At 43.0% G+C, this 17,171-nt stretch overlaps 1 protein-coding gene across 3 annotated transcripts in view; it reads left to right on the forward strand.

Annotated features, from left to right (window-relative positions):
* Positions 1-17,171, forward strand: part of CRBN (cereblon) — a 270,640-nt gene that overhangs the window by 99,404 nt on the left and 154,065 nt on the right. For all 3 annotated transcript variants that reach the window (XM_069643518.1, XM_069643516.1, XM_069643519.1), the window contains 2 exons: positions 8,769-8,918; positions 16,929-17,091. In XM_069643518.1, the coding sequence (XP_069499619.1) occupies positions 8,769-8,918; positions 16,929-17,091 (313 nt within the window). The remainder of the gene's footprint in view (positions 1-8,768; positions 8,919-16,928; positions 17,092-17,171) is intronic.

Genomic DNA, 17,171 nt, shown 5'->3' on the forward strand with positions numbered 1-17,171 from the left:
TCCCCAAGTTGTCAGACCAGCTATGGAGTATTGGTGGGGATGACGTGGAGCGTGTATTTACAAGCATGTGATTTAGTGTTGATAGGATGTGTCAGGTGCTGCAAGAATTGACAATAAATGCCAGCTTGGCAGTGGGACGTGGAAAGTCTCCCGATATAGGTTTGGATGCGAGCACCAGGTGGGGGCGTTCCACTGCAAAGAAGGGGGGAGGACAGGTGTGTCTAATAGTCCCGGAGGAGATTATCCACTGCTTGTTCCATACCTCCAGACAGGGCATCCTCTGGGACCCCCAAGATACAGATATTTTCTCCTGAAACGTGATTCGAGATATCGTACTTATTTCTCACAACTTTCATCTAATTCACCAAGGATGTAACTGTGGTTTGTAGCCCCTGTACCACATCTTCAGTCACCCCATTCTTCGTTTCCACTTCAGTGATACGCCCGGATTCTTTGGTTAGCTGTGAGCGCATTGATGCCACATTAGCTGTAATGTCATCTATCTTTTCGTGGACAGCTGCAAATCCTTTAGACTTGACTTCCATCATCTGCGTAAGGTCTGGGGATAACGCCATGATGGGCTTGATCTGGTCTGGGGGTGGGCTGGCAGAGGGTCCAGGATTATCACATGGGGCAGCCTTTGCAAATGTATCCATTGCTCCTATTTTCTTCCTACTGCCTGCACCCCTAGTCATGGTGGCTGTGTGTGGAAGGATTCATCTGTGTAGGAGCATCCATGGTGTAAAGCCAGGGGTTCTTGGGTGCCAATCGGTGCTCTACAGTACCCCTACCACCAATCTGTGGGTGTAGAGTGCTATTCCAGGCCAGTATGTCGGTGGAGCGGGCTATTTTGTGGCACAGGGTAGTAGAGGGCCAGGGGGTCACAGCTGGGTAGGGGTGTATTCAGGCCACCGGTGTCAATTTCTGGGATGTGATGCAGCCTTGCTTAGTTGGCGAGGGAGCTACTCCTGCGAGTCGCTGCAAACTGTCAGTTGTTCAAAATCCTGGGTGTCCACTGGTGCCTGGCTTAGGAGGAAGTCGATGCAAAGTGCCCCGTGGTTCCCTGGTCACATAACTGCTGTTTTTTGGAATGGTGAGTATGCTGGCTCAGCACGGGATCTGGGCCCAGGCTGGTTGATTCAGGAAGTCCCCTGTGGGTTGCTGAAGCGGAGTGAGGAACAAAGCACAATGTGGCCTGTGGGCTCTCAGGTTGTACCAGAAGATGCACCAGGCTGGCCTGTGCAACTGAGCAACTGGGACACTCACTGTGAATATGGCTTGTGTAAGCTGTTGTTGGTGCCCTGTTGTGGCCAAGATTCAGTTTGCAGTATTAAAGCTGCGCAGGGGTGCCTACGTCGCCACCAACACTGGCTGGTTAGTTTTGTGAGCCCCCTGTGGAGCGGGAATCAGTGCGCGGGGTGGCCATTGGGCCCTCCAGTTGTATCAGGAGATGTCGCAGACCAGTTTACGCAGCAGGGGCACTCATCACCAATATGGCCCAGGTATGTAGTTGTAGGTGCTCTGTGTGGTGGGGATCCGGATGCCTGCTTTACAGCTGCATAGTGGTGCCTATTCCATTGTCAACACTGGCGGAAGGTCTGCACATGGCCCTCCATCTACTGTCCGCCATCCACCGCAGGAGGGATACTACGTCGGAACAGGACCGCGGTGAGGGACAGTCAGGGCTGCATAAATTGATGTTCCTCCGATTGCACTTCGGGAGGTGCGGCTGCTAGTGCCGGGCCGAGCAACGCGGTCTGCCCAGCGGGCGCAGTGCGGCTACCCTGATGTGCACGCGTTGGCGTAGGATCTGGTGGGGGAGTCCAGGTGTGTTGTCAACTCCAGAAGTGTTAGGAGCTGGAAGAGTCTGGCCGCACCACGGGCTGGTGCGGCAAGTGCGATTGCTTTCCAATCGCCTGACGGTCCCTCTTTGGTATGCCAGTTTCAGACTGGCATAACGGGTCTCCTCCGGCCCGATTCCGGGTGGGACTGGAGATGCTTGTTCTCCACCTCGTTGGGCTTAAGTGGCCCAGTTTTCTCGGTGTTCCGCACAATTATTGCTGCCACTACTCAGGAGTTTTGTTGCAGTGGGTACAGAGCTCTTCAATTAGGCACCCATCTTAATGGCTGCTCAGCAGCGCCCCCCTGTTTCTCATTTCTATTGTCATGGATTCCAACCTGGCTGGCGAATGCTTTCAAAATACTCTGAGCGATCCCTTTCTAGGTATTGCTAGGATTCTCTAAGGATCATCTTGGGACAGTGCCAGAAGACCGCCAAGAAAGCTATTGGGGTGAAGATAATGATTGCCATAGATGCAGGAACCAGTGAGCAGATGCAAAATGAAGAAAGTACCCATTAGAATATAAAAAGGAGCAACCTTGCATCTCCTGGAACAAAGATTTACTAGCCCAAGGGTCATAAATAATATGTATGATGTTGGATATTCGGTCCACCATCAGGAGAATGCAGTTGCATGACCTGGAGCGTAGATTACCATATAAAGAATGCAGGTCACCTGTGGAGGGGGGGGGGGGGGTGACAAAGATCTGGATTCCAAAGAAACAGCATGAAGAGAAGATGAAGGAAAATGAAGGGGAGAATGTGTTCGAGGACTGGACCAGAGGGGGGAATGTAGAGGAGCAGTTCAAGGCACTTCCCCCCCCCCAACTCCAGCCCCCTGAACAGTAGGAGAAGAGCCCTATATGGGACTCCATGTGTTATACCTATACTGCATGGAGTGTACGAAAGACGATATGCACTCAGGCAACCGTATCAAATGTATCCTCGCACTGAGCGAGTGGAAGGATATTGTGTGGACATCCTGTAATGCTGAGTGAAATCTGACGAGGGCAGAGTGATGTGAGATGAAGATGTATGAAGACATACTGAAAACATATGAAAATACTAAGAGTGATGATGTAACTGAAGCGACAAGAGAAACATACAAAATGATAAAGTGATCATATACAAAGAAGACAAAGTAACTTGCTGATCAATAAGTGTAAATACGTAGCAACGCAAGGTAGATGAGCCATATAGAAGCTTGCTATAGAGCAAAATATGCTATAGAGCAAAATATAACGTGGCAAGGACGGCCATGATGGGGAAATTGAACGTCGGCTTGTGTAAAGATGCAATTCAGCTACCTCTGAGACAAACCAGGGGAGCCGAGTCGGGAAGACGCTGGAAAACAGCTTTGTGTGCAAAACAAAGAGGAGTCTATGTTGGCCTGGGATCAAGGATGCTATTGTTAAGGAATAGCTGCTAAGCACAAAGGGAGGCAGGCGGATAAGTCATGGACTTGAGACATATTATCTCTTAGATTAAAGAAGAAGAAAACATTCACAAGAGCCAACTATTGGATAATTGAAAGTGTGTAAAGTCTATATAAGATGGAGAAAGCTCTAGAGGCCGCAATCGCACCCACCATAATTCAATTAATGGCATTAAATAAGAGGTCGAAATAGACACATTTGTGGTCTCTTCACACGTGATCCAGAAGGCAAAAACAAGGGCTAATCATTAAGTTTTGGATGTAGATGGTGATGTGCTCACACTCCATTGAATGTCCCTGAACAGAGAGGAGGCTAAAAGGTCAACTACAGATGGGAAACTTTGGCTCATGGCCAGACTGATGAGAGATGATGGACCAATTGGGAAAGTGGTGAGTAATCTGAAGTTTTTACAGCTCAAAGTTGCTTTACACAATTCCTTTACGGCCATCTTCTCTTCCTAGAACTTCTCCTACCATCTTCATGCAGATGACATGCATATTTTCCTCATCTTTTTCTGAGTCTCATTCCAAACTTTCGGTCTCTTTTTCCGATCCAGTCATGGTTGTCTTCACGTCTGGCCTCTACTCTTGAAAGGCTGAAACACTATTCTTTCCTTATTCTCAAATCTCTCCTCCTTTTTTTCTCTCTATTCTATTTCTATTAACTTACCTAACTTTCTTCTACCGCTTTTAACCTTGTCATTATTTTTGTCCTCTTTTACCATTCTTCTCAAATAGTCTAGCTATGGCCCATGACTGCCGTTTCCACCTTTTCAACATGTGTAGTGCTTGCCCCTTTCCAACCAAGCTCCTAGTTTCTGCAACTGTCATTTCACACATCAACTATTGTTATTCTCTCTTTCTTGGCCTGCCTGCTTCTTATCTTGCTCCACATCATTCTATTTTCCTATTATCTATATGTTTTATATGCTGCCTTACTTCTTGCAAATCCAAAACCTGGGCACTTGACTCACTCCAATGGTTATTGGTCTTTGGCAATGTGGGCTTTGGCGATGCAAATTTTTGTTAGCTGCCCAACCAGACCTGCAACAAGTTCATTTCTTCTGTTTTAGTCCTGCAAATATTATTATATCTATTGACCGTTTCGGAGTTTCTCTGCAAGATAGCTGGGTGACTTGAGGGCAACTGCCTTATAGATGATGCAGCAAGACTTGAAGGTGATTCATGCATGAAATGGGAGCCATTGAAGGTCGATGAGGACCTGGATAATGTGGTCTTATCTGCATACATCCTTGAGGTATGCGGCCACGAGAAGTGCACTTCTCAGGGGCACAAGGGAGGATGACGAGGCCTTTGAAGAGGGCACTGCCTTCATCCAGGTGGGATATGACCAGTGCTTGAACGGTGGATCGATTGCTGCCTGGAGGGAGTTGGGGCTTCACTTCCACAGGAGGGAGAGCTGATACCAAGCTGTCTTGAGTTTTCTTTAGCTATGTGTGTCTTGAAGTAGAGGTGTTTGTCTGTGTGGAACCTGAGGGACTCAGCGCAGGTTCATGGTTGATAGCCAGGTCTGTATGTCTGGGTGTTCGGTGGTGTTGGTGAGGAATAGGAATTCGATCTTGGAGGGGTAGAGCTTCAAGTATGCACTGGACATCCAAGATTGGATCAGCGAGAGGCACGTTTTGAGCCTGTATGGATGTCCTTGATGGAGTCGATCATGAGGTATAGCTGTGTCGTCAGCGTATTGGTGGATGTTGTGTGTGGCTAGGCGTATAAGTGGATGTTGTGTGTGGCTAGGTGGGTTCCCAGCGGCTCCATGTATAGAGTGAAGATCACTGGGGAAGAGGATGAAACCCTTCGGGACTCCACTGGTGAAGGGTCGCATTGGTTATCTAGAGGAGTCCATCTGAACAAACTGCTGGAGTTTGGCGAGGGTGGACTTGAACCAGCGTAGGAGAAGGTCGGTGATCCCCATGTGCCGTTGGAGGATGTCTGTGAGGTCCTGGTGATCTACTGTGTCAAAAGCGGCCAAGAGGTTGAGTAGAACCGGCAGGCAGTGTTGGCCATCGTTGAGGATGTTGAAGGCATTGTCAACCACCTGTTTGGTTGCTGTCTCCATGCTGCATCCGGGTCTGAACCCGGATTGGTAGGTTTGGAGGAGATTGTTGCTGCAGTTGCATGGCTACCACTTTCTTAATGATTTTACCTAGGACGGGAAGATGGGTGATGGGGGATAGTTACCTAGGTTGTCGGGATCCATAGTGGGTTTCTTTTAGTAAAGGGCAGATGTGTCCTAGCTTTAGGGTCGATGGGAAGGTGCCTTGATTTAGCGAGCTGTTGATGATATTCAGATGGGGAATGAGAGCTTCTGCGGGGAGGGTCTTGAGAATGGATGCTGGAAGGATGTTGTCTGCATATGATGTGGCTTTGAGGGCGGACAGGGTTTCTACCAGGTCCTCTGTAGCGAGTGTCTTGAATGTTGTCCATGGGTGCAGAGATTGCATGAGGCGGCCCATGAGGTGGGTCTGTGAATGCAGAGCTGGTGTCTATATGCTGGCGAGATGAAGAAGATGTTGGTGGTGTATTATTATTTTTTTTTTTATAGGTTGGTATGGCAGGGTCTTGTAGCTGGTTAACAGTGCTTGACTGCTTTGAAGAGGGCTCTGCTTTTGTTGTCGTCTGCTATGGTATTCTGTTAGTCAGGGTGGGGGAGAGAGTTTGGCTGTGTTGATTAGTTGTCAGTGGGCTGCTCAGAGTTCCTTGAGCACCCTTGCCTCCATATGCCCGCCCACCTTCCCCGCTAAAAAGTTCCCTATTATTGCTAAGTGTCTACGGACCTTGGAGATGGAAAAGAAGTGAAGGGTGATGCGGTGGGCGGAGCACAGGAAGGCGGGGCTAAAGCCACACACTGGCCCTGCGTAAAAAATTAAAAAAGGACAAGCTTTTTTCTTTTGATGCTATCAAAAAGTCCCTCTGTCCCATCTTAAAGGATGGAATATCCCACAAATACGGAGCAAAGGGGACTATGGACTAGAAGGTTAGTCACTACAGTGAATAGCTTTGTTTATTACACAATAGGGCAACATAAACTGGGCAAGTCTCTAATTGTGTAACCTCCCGTGGATAGTGGTGGAATGGTGGTGAGCAAGATTTAAATTTAGAGTGTGTTTGCCACACTGCTGCATTTCAGGGTTTACACATTTTTACAGTACTGAATATCATTGTATTGACCCTCTTTCCACTCACTCAAACAGTAGTAATTCTTCATCCTTCATAGTAACTCGCAACTAATTTCTTATTTGTATTTATTTAATTCGTTTTGGTATTTAAGGAATATGGTGGTGCTTCCGCCCAGCGCTACAGATTGTGTTCTTTAGTTAATTTTGAGACTGCATATTTCACTCTGTGCGCCAGTATGTTTGTTATTGATTCTTTAAGGATTTGACTGATGGTAGGTGCATGTTCTATTCCTTTGGTTTCATGTCATTATTTTGTAGGACTATATCTGAATCATGTATTTACAAAATTGTTTATTTACACTTGTTAACCGTCTCACCCTCACTTTTTGCTGTACCTTCCAGTTTTCCCTATTTATAATATTTTGAATATTTTCATGTTTTCCAATGGTAATCGTTTCCTCCGTTATATAATTCACTGACGGCTAATTTCCCTTTTGAGCTGGCACGGAATTCACTTGCATAATGTATTTTTATCAGTAGGAAATATATAAGCAGATAATTAGTCTAATATTGGTGCTCAGGACTATTATACTTTTCCAAAATGCTAAGCCGCCCTTCACATAACTCCATAATTCATGTCACGTATTCTGTAAGATTTTACGTGTTTCAGTTCATTCAACTGTCCTCATCTGCCTGACAATGTCCGCTTATTGCCTTCACCCAACGTTCTGTTTATATATTAGAATAGACACCTAGTTGGATTGCTCCTGTCACGGATGCCTCTAGCAAATCAGTTCGAGACGCGAGCGCTTTTTACTCCACTGTTGCACTCCTTTAAAGTAAGTTCAGTGTTTTTTAATTAAGTAGTATGTACTTTGATCTGTTACTATTATCTAGCAGTGGTATATTTACCTACATCCGCATTTCGATGTCTTTTTACTGGCTTAGTTTATCATTTGATTTTATTAAAGTTTACATTGAATATGTCAGAACACCGTTTAGTTTTTCACCTGGTGGTTTTCTCCACTCTGTTTTTGCCTCTGGGCATTTTTATCTGGTATGTTTTAACATAAAAGCTAAGGATTGTTCATTATGTAGCCTAGAACACTATAGCGTTCCCGTTTATTGAATACCAGATTGCAACACTAGAGTACACCACTCATGGGCACAAAGTCCAATCTATGGCTGTGCCTTGACCTCTGCACATTTTGCTTTTCCTAAACTAGTTCAACATGTTTCCCTTGTGATTACCTATCGAAGGTCCAATTCTTTTTCCCCGCCTCAAAACCCACTGTCAAACCAGAAAATGTTGCTGTTGAACTTCAACTTTTTTAAACTATTCCAACGTTTTTACAGCTCAAAGTTGCTGTACATAACTTTAAGGCAAACTTACTGTTTGCGTTGCTCACAATAAACCATGCGAGTGTAACTTTAGTCTAGTTAGAACAACCTGGTTTTGGGACATCTCCAGGCCTGAACTTGGAATCCTACGTGCCAGATGATCCTGGTTGAGCTGTGGCTACTCTGGTGACCGTAGCCGGTTGCGGGGGTCACTCCCCAAACACTGCACTCTGTTTCATATTTACTAACATATAAGCTGCATTTCAGTCTTTTCTACTCTGTATCTAATTTGACCATTATGTTAAATGGACAGTCACTTATTGAATGTTATAAGTATAGCACTGTACCTCGTAGCCCCTCTGCTTATCCTTATGAGTTTCGCTTGGCTGCTCCACTCTTTGTGACTCTCCTAGTTGGATGGATTTGATGGAAACCCTGTTGCCTCGTTGTGGGTGAGTTTTTTTTTCTTACACCTGAACCCATGCCTAACAGTTATGCATTGGAAGATCCGCTTTCTGGAACCAATTTTTTTTTTAAAATATGAAACGTTCTGCTTACCTTGGTGGTTAGTCTTAGCGTGTGAATCTACAGAAGGTGGGAAACCACTTCACAGGTGAGTAATTCTATGTCTTGTGCAACCACCTAATCTATATTTTTATGTTGGCTGATGTTTAATGCTTATAATGGTACTGGCTTAATATGACGCCTTTTTATGAGTAGCTTCCACACGGTCAGCATGAAGTTCTTCCATTAATGTTTTTTAAGGCAATGTGCATGTACATTTTTTTAAAATAATCTTAAGATTTTTAGAATTACACTTCTAATGTAGGGGTAGCACTTTACTCATTTTCTAAACTTGAAAAGATGACACTACATCAATGTTAGCTTATCACAGGAAGCAGATGGCCATATTCAAGTAGTAATGTATGGTAGAACCCGTGTACATGTCTGGTTGTTTCTTACTGTACCTCAGTATTAATAAATACCTATGTGCTGTTTAATCCCTCTCTAGCAATGGCCGTGAAATAGATGCACAGTTTGGGACGACCGCAGAAATATATGCCTACAGAGAGGAACAGGAGTTTGGGATTGAAACTGTCAAGTTGAAAGCAGTGGGAAGGCAGAGATTCAAGGTGATGGAAATAAGAACACAGACCGATGGGTAAGATACTGGCTGCCTGGTTTATATTTCATGTGTAAAACACTAATGTATTTGTGATACGTTGGGGCTAGCTTGTTAGCAATTGTGTGTATTTTTTGTATTCTTAAAAATACTTGTGTGCATGAGAAGCAATGTTTCCTGAGTGCCTCAGTTCTTGGATTTTCTAATTTAGCAAAAAGGTGGGAACGTCTGTATGTATTTTGATATGTTGGGATTGACTGGGAGAGATTTTGCATATGTTTAAGATCTCAAAGCCAATCTCTTGGCTGTCCCATTGTTCTGTTTTATGATACATTTGTCTTGGAAAGATCCAATAGGTTTGGTGTTTTCTCACTCATGGGATCTTCCTCATAAGTCATAAGCTTTTGGCTATTCTTACAGCTCTGTGATCATTGGAACACACGAGAACATATAATGAACAATCATTCCTCCTTTTTACATGTTTACAATGGACAAACCCTCTACCCCAATATAAAACGTGTGCTTTGCCCTTTTAAGAAGGCAGCCAACTTAGGCGGAAATACCCTTCTCTAATGGCATCCCAATTCAACTAACAAAACATTTAGAACAGCCACCAATGCTTGCACTTGGCTTATGTTTGCTCTTTCTCACAATGTTTCCCCTTTCTCCTTTTTTTAAGCTCTATTTTGTATCCTGTTTGTTTTCGACTCATAAGCTTCCCCCAGACCCCCTGTTTGTATTTATTATTTTTGGGGTTGACTGTCCTGTGCTAATTTAACAGTGACTGGCACTCTAAATTCATTGTCTACCAGTCAGACTTCCATATCCCTGCCATTAATGTAGGTTGTCTCAAAGAAAAAATAAATCGTAAAGCAAGTTTTTGATTGTTCAGCCTGTGATCTTCTTGGGTATACCTCTTCTGCACAGTGATCTGGTGACAGTATCTCTCTGGAATAGTCAGATGAGATTGTTGCTGCACTGTCCACAGGTAAAACGGTGAAATCGAAGCCCCCTTCTTTACTCCTATATAAACTGTAGTCACCTCACGCCCGCCAGTCTTGATGGGTCCTTCATTACACACGCTCTTTGGGCCATGTTGACCAGTCATGCTCCTCCTTGACAACTTTGCCTGGGCAATTAATCTCAATGCTAGAGCTGTAATTGCTAGAGAGATCATAGGTGGTGAGGATCACAACACCAGCTGACCTCGCATAAAGGCAAAACAATATTGGTTGCTTACGATCAGAATGCAGAGAATACCCAGCATTACATATTATCCACATCTAGAGTGCACAAAGTACTAGCTGCTTTTCCGCCCAAAACGTCTGGCATTAATACGTTTGTATTAACAGGCACAATGTAAGAGTTTTCCTGCATTCTTTATAAGCTATATGTGACCTTCTTTCAAGTAGCCAACAAACATTTGTATTTGACCTATGCTTTTGCGCAGACCACTCTTCCTTTATGAGATTTTGCAGACTCCCTTGCTGGATAAGAGTGTTGCTCCGACTGCATTACCTATGGTTGGGGGTATTTGGAGAGGGCAATGTTGTTCTACATTCCAGGATTCACACTTCAATGCCTAGAAAAAAAACCAAGGCAATTCTTGTTCTGTTTGCACTCTTGCCAGCATTTCATTTTAAATGTTATTTTTTCTGACTTTCGAACCCCCTGAGCTGCATGGCCTGGCCCACGTTATTTAATATTTGCATGGTGCTGTAGGAGAATTTAATATCCTCTCGTTCCCTTGCTTCCTTTCTTCTTGCTTATGCCACAGAATTCTATGCACGAACATCAGATATCACAATTCGATGTTTCTGTTGTCTACTGGTTGTGGAATGTTAAATGTCATGGCAGTGCATCAAATGTAGCACATGGTGATTCATTGACCATGCAAACATTCCCTGATGAGACATTTTGCATTACAATCCATCGTTTATGTATGCAAGCTAAAGCTTCTTCGTGAGCCTTTTAGCTGCCACTGTTAAGTCTTTCAATTTTTCATGCTTCAACTGTTCAGGCTCTATGATCGTCAGGTCTATGTTGTATATCACCAATGTAGCAGTACACTGGCCATGAAACAAAGAACAGCAGTGAAACATTTGAGAATAGATAGATTAAACAAAGCAGTCCTGTCTTTTTAGGACTTTTAGACCACATGATAACATTCTCACCCAGCTATCCTAAATCTGACCAACACAGATTGAGGGCAGACCATTCTGTCATTGTGCTTCTGATTCTGTTTTATGCCAACTCCTTTTGGATCCCTTTTCTGTGAATCATTTTACTTAAGATCCTGTGTGTTTTTCAGGCCATTTATTTGGGAATCCCATCACATTTGATACAGGAACTTGTATTACTGTCTAGGCAAAATAGCCCTAATGTGGGGAATGCTGGTCTTCTGGTCATTCCAAAATCCAAATATAAGGGAACTAAAAGCTGGGATGAACTAAGGGATAAATTGCCTTAAATTGAGGGGGGGTTTGCGTTATCGTCTGAATTGCAGTTAGAGAGAAACATTTGAGGAAATACAGCCAAAATATACACTGTTCAATGCGTGTATCAGATGTGTTAAGCGTGTTTAGGTTATTTTGGTTCAGTTTAAGAGGGGGGGAGTGCTTTTATTTTCGAAGACTGTTCTCAGAATTATTTTGTATTCCATCACTGAATTTTGACTTGTAATTTATTGTATTGTAAAGATTGTGCATTGCTAGTGATCTGCCCGAGTTGTCAAAGGGGCGTGGGGTATGACGAGCACAATAAAATAACATAATAATAATATCTTGTTTTATACGATTCAGAATGTGGGTAGTCAAGTGGTCTGCGACTTTGGCACTTGAGGTTCATGGGGCTGGGTAACCTGATCTTACAATATGAATATTCTCTTGTTAAAGTTCTCATTGTACTTGCTTTCTTAAGGTTGCAACAACCTACAGTCCATTTAAACCTTAACTCCAGTATCCTGCAGACAATGCTTTTTTGCATTTACTGTTCCTCATACGCTCTAGGAGCTCTGTCTCAATTTACATGAAGAAGTATTTCTCTAATTCACTTCCCCAAAGTGCTTTAGGAAGTGTAACCAAGTAGCTGGTAATGTTAATCCTTGGATTCACTTTCTCAAGTTTGCATTCTCAAAATGCGCTTGGAACTCCCACTCAAGTTAAAAAGCATGCATTGTTTCAGTTTTTCAGTATGCTTTAGGAGATCTTGCTTCTTTTTCAGCATGTAGCGTTTGTCAAACCTCACTTTATAAATGCATTCGAAAAATATCACCCAAGTTCCAACATGCAGTGGTTTCCTCTTTATCGGTGGGTTACTACATCAACAGGAAAAAATGTCAAGTTGTGACCTACTAGCCAGCCATAAAAAGTCACTTGCCACTTCGCATTCTGTACGTGCTGACAGCACACCAATTATTACTTGGCAAGAGTCATTTATCGCTAGCCAATGGATAGTGACGAGTGCACATTTTGCACCCTTTACATTGTCTGAGCCCCTCTTTGCTTGCGTTTTGAAACCAAGAAACCTTGCTTCCGTCTCGGTTTTGGGTATAGTGCTCTCCTTTAATCAGTATCTGCTCTCCTGCACAGATGCGTGTTAGAACTACTGGTGCCTCCGCTAAACTGCAGCAGCTGTCTCTTATCTTGTGCTTCTAGCTCTCAGTATCTTCAAGTCAGCCAGGGCTCCTGCCGTCTGCAAGGGGTTCTTCTCATCCACTCTGTTCCTGGGTCGCTCTGTGTCCAACGTAAATCTACTTCACAGCCTGTCTTCCTAGATGCACCCTTTCTCTTCTGCTCACATTAGTACAACAGTGTTGTACTAACTATGATGCTTACAATGACCCTCCTACCTCTACCCCTGTGTGCTGCTTGGGCTTTTCTTCCGCTCAAGGCCTTGTATTACATACTCCAGGTTCTTTAGGGGGTTAGAGAGGAGGGGAGTGGGGGTACACGTCCAGGGTGTGTTCTTTCTATTTTATAAAGGTCAGCTCATCAGAGGGCAAAAACATGCTTCCTCCTCTCCCTTCTGGCTCTCCCTGCCCTCCTTTCTCTGTCTCTATTCATAGTAGTATTTTATAAAAACCGGGCTTCATCTCTAGCTAGCTAGATTGTCTTTTTGCTGTATTTTGCATACATACCTACAGGACGAATACGCCAACGTTAAGAGACTTCACTGTAACCAGACATTGCTCTCCTGGGAAGGGCTGCGTGTGGCACCCTGCATAAAAGTTATAGATGCATCACCAATACCTGAATTAGAAGGTTCATGCTCACCAAGAATTTAAAATAGATGGATCTATGTGTAAGGGCATTATGCTGTGCTTGTCTGTGAAAAAGGTATATTAGCTTCATTTAGGATAAAATTAAATTTCATTTCAATGCTTTTCCTTGCATAAAAAAACAATAAAGGCTGGTGATGGTCCAGGAAGTTCATTCCATATCTCACTGGAGGCTCTGTATGGTTGGCAGGCTTTATGGCCATTGCCTCGCATATGTATTGTGACTATCCATCTGGCTTGGACAAAAAGCCAGCATAAAATCGCAATCATTCACTTTTTGGGTAGTCCATTTTAGGGCACAGTCAGATGTTAGAATACAGAGGATGGATGTGGAAAAGTAAACTTAAAGGTCTAGAAGGCAGAATGCCGGTACAGAGGCTTTTATTACACATGCCTGTCCGTTTTTGTAATGGGTTCAGGAGACTCACTGGTTCCACCATCCAAGAATGCAGCATTTTCACGAACGCGGTGGTTGCTGAAGGAACGTCTGCTGGGTCTTTCAAAACGCAATGTCTCACGAAGTTTGTCCACCAACCCTCCGCTATCCGGTGAGAGGCAGCATGTCTTTCTTTCAAAAGCGATCAGTTACTTACAGAAACCCTGTTTCAAGGGCACAGTGTCCATATTCAAAGATGTCGATCAGACCGTCCAGTTTCAGGCCGTACCTCAAAAGAAAAACCTGTAACTGTGTTTGGCAAAATTAAGTCCCCTTTTCAAAGAATGTCCTAAAAAAACTGAAATGGAAGAGACGAACAAATCAACCTCTCCAAACTTCTTGCTCAGGAAAGGATTGTTCTGCAGGCCCAAGACCCATTCTAAAGTTGCCGACTTTAAACACGTTTTTAAAGAAAAACATTATGAATCTTGGCTCTTAATCAAGTAATTCCTTCCTGAAGGGAAGTAGACATGTTGTGCAGCATTTCCATGTAGCAGCCCCTCATCCCTAGTACAGTTATTAATTTCTTTGGGTGTAATATTATTTCAGTGAGGCAATATTTGTGATAACGTCTGTATTGCAAATTGTCTCACAATGAATGACAGCTGTTTAAGTCCACTGCCGCTTGTTAAACATGCATGTCTCCCATGTTACAGATGACTAACTCAGTCATTCGCAAAAGACCATTCATTTACAGTAGCTCAACTACTGGCAGAAAAGCGTGCCACTGCTTGAGCGACAGCGCTACTCAGAAAATAATCTGGAGAATTTACCAATAAAAAATAAATGCCCTCTTTTACAAATTATATTAAAATGCTAGGAGAAGAAATGGATCAAGAAGAAAAAGGATTCAAACAGAATTATCAAATGATACACAAACAACAAATTGAATTATATCAAACACATTATGTACAAAGAAATAAGGTGGAATTAGCTATGCGGATGGACTTGCTGTTAGGCAGCAAGACGACAAAGAAAAGCAGAATTAGGAAGAGCTAGTTGGGCAATGTAATTCTAAACAAGTGTGTAACCACTTAGTAGCATTTCTGCCAGAACATCAAGAACTTTCACCAAGAACGATTATAATTGAGGGTGCATTTGTGGTTGGGTAGCATTGTATTTAGCATTATTGGTGCATGAATCTGTTCAGTCTGATTGACTGCACATTATCGTGCAATTGCGTAGTTGGTTTGGATGTTTTGCCTGTTAAACATTTCACATTTTTTCCAACTGTGTGTTGACTTTCCTTTATACAAAGTAGTACGTTGCCCTTAATTGTTCAACCACAGCAACCACTGGGGGAGCCGATTAACGCTCACGGGTTGCCAGTTTGCCTTGGCAACCTCCTACCCTTTACACAGGGCTGGTCGAATCTTTGGAACATCTTCCCCACCTAATGATGTGGTGGTGTGTAACTCTGTACTACACCGAGCTGCAGCTTGTTTTAAACATCGACATTTCTCTCAAATAAGTATCTTGTGGCACGTCTTCAAAAAATCTTATTATACCAATGTTCAGAGCGGAAGCAGGTAGTTCCGAATATAAAATATTTGTTTCAGCAGCCTCTCACAATTGCAATAGTAGAACTTGGAACAGAGAGCTGAAAATCAGAAGCTACTTTTGTTAAGGATCACTCTGAGACAGATTCTGTTTTTATGTGCATCTGACATAAATGTGTAGAGGAGTGGCAAGACACCTGAACTCATGGGAAGGACAGGATGCATTACTACAGCTACAGCACTCAGGGTGGCAAATTGAACAGCATTTTTTGCGAAAAGAACAAAACGCATCATGTTATGGCCTAGACCGGAAAGTGCTTTGGGCTAAAAATGCGGCCCTTGTAGGACTAGTCATTTTAGATAATATCAAGATTTCTCTCAATGCAGAAAAATAATTGAAGCTGTAGAGTTACCCCATATTCACACATTGCAATAATAAATACTAAAACGTTTGTTGTCATGCTACGCCTAGGACCATTTCTGGAGACATTGGCAGTCCATTATCATAAGATTTCAGAGTGTCGAAGTGTCTAGTGGTTCTTATTGCAAAAGTGATAATGCCATTTTAAAAGCTTCTGACACCTACCATTTACTAAGATTGAGGATGTTTAAGAGCATGTAGCCTAAGTGACCATTGCAGCAATTCAGGTCGTACCCTTACTTTTGTATAGCCTTCTTCACTCAATCTTTTTATGTCCTGCATCCTACTTTCCTATTCTCTCTCTCCCGTCAATGTCTCTTCCCTTCCCCTTTAGTACAATGATGTGGCAAAGCTCTGTACGCTCAAATAACATGACATCTGATGTAAAGGTCTCTTGTCCCTTAACCAAACCGTCTGACTAGGCTGTTTGGGACAATATCAAATCTAACCTCTTTTTCACTGAATTTGGAAGCGTGGCTTTTAAAGTAATAGAACGTGGCTACTTCTAATTGCCACCTGTATGAATTAATATTTTAAATGTAGTAAGAACACCTACTAAGAGCGTTATAGTGTTCTGTCAAGTTGAAGCTATTTATGCAATGGTGTTTACGGAGAATTTTTGATTTGGTTATTTTTGTACTAAAAGGCAATAGGATAAATTATCACCTTTCTTGCTCTTGATAGAAACTGGCTGAGCAAATACTTTCCAACAATGCAATTAATAGCATTAACTACCTGGGTGTAAGCTATTCATCGGGAATATTAATTTTGAGTTCCTGTAATTAGAATATTCTTAGAGGGTCCGAAATGAAAAGCCATGATGCTACTTCTATGAAATAAAATGTTCATTTCACTAGATCGATGCACACGTGCCGTTAAGGAAATTTCATTCAAACGAATACTAGTTCACTTTTCCACAGAATTCCTATTTTTGAGTTGCATTCAATAGCGAAATGTTTACATACGCTAGGTGGCAGAGATTTCATGTACTGTGTAGGCTGCTCTAAAGTATATAGATGCTCCAAAAAAGATGTGCCTTTCACACATCAAGTCTTATCCCTAACAAAAGCCCACATACATGCCCCGGTCCGTTCAGGAGATGCTAGCCCAGACCTATTTCTTTGTGCTTTCTAGGTCTTGAACTCCTGAAATTTGAATAGAAAAATAGATGCCTGCAAGTCCCAAAATACAAAGAAAAGTAAACAGGCAGGACTTACAATTCCTGGCAGTACGTTTTCTATTTGGGAGCTTTGCTATTAAAGCATACTGAAACATTTGAACAAGTGCTCTTACTATAGTTTTATGAAGTGTTCCAATCTGGGCAAATCCAAAAGGTTATAAACATGAGGAAGATAACCATGATGGAGAAATATTTTTACAGGTAAGTAATTTTGTTTTCTTTTGTGATTCACAGAATCCAACAGGCCAAGGTGCAGATTCTTCCAGAACAAGTACTGCCCTCCACCATGGCTTCTGTGCAGCTGGACTCTCTCAACAGACGTCACATGTATCCATCCTCCAAGCCTACCCAGTGGCAGGGTCAGCATCTGCAAGGCTGGTGGCAAAAATATCAGAAGGTATGTGTTGCAGAAAGACTACTGCAGCGAGTGCTCTCTTCAGGCTCCTCAGTGCATGGAGCATCACAAGTATCCATGCT

This window comes from Ambystoma mexicanum, chromosome 2p (genome assembly GCF_040938575.1).
Source record: "Ambystoma mexicanum isolate Mex_15411 chromosome 2p, UKY_AmexF1_1, whole genome shotgun sequence".
Lineage (NCBI taxonomy): Eukaryota > Metazoa > Chordata > Amphibia > Caudata > Ambystomatidae > Ambystoma > Ambystoma mexicanum.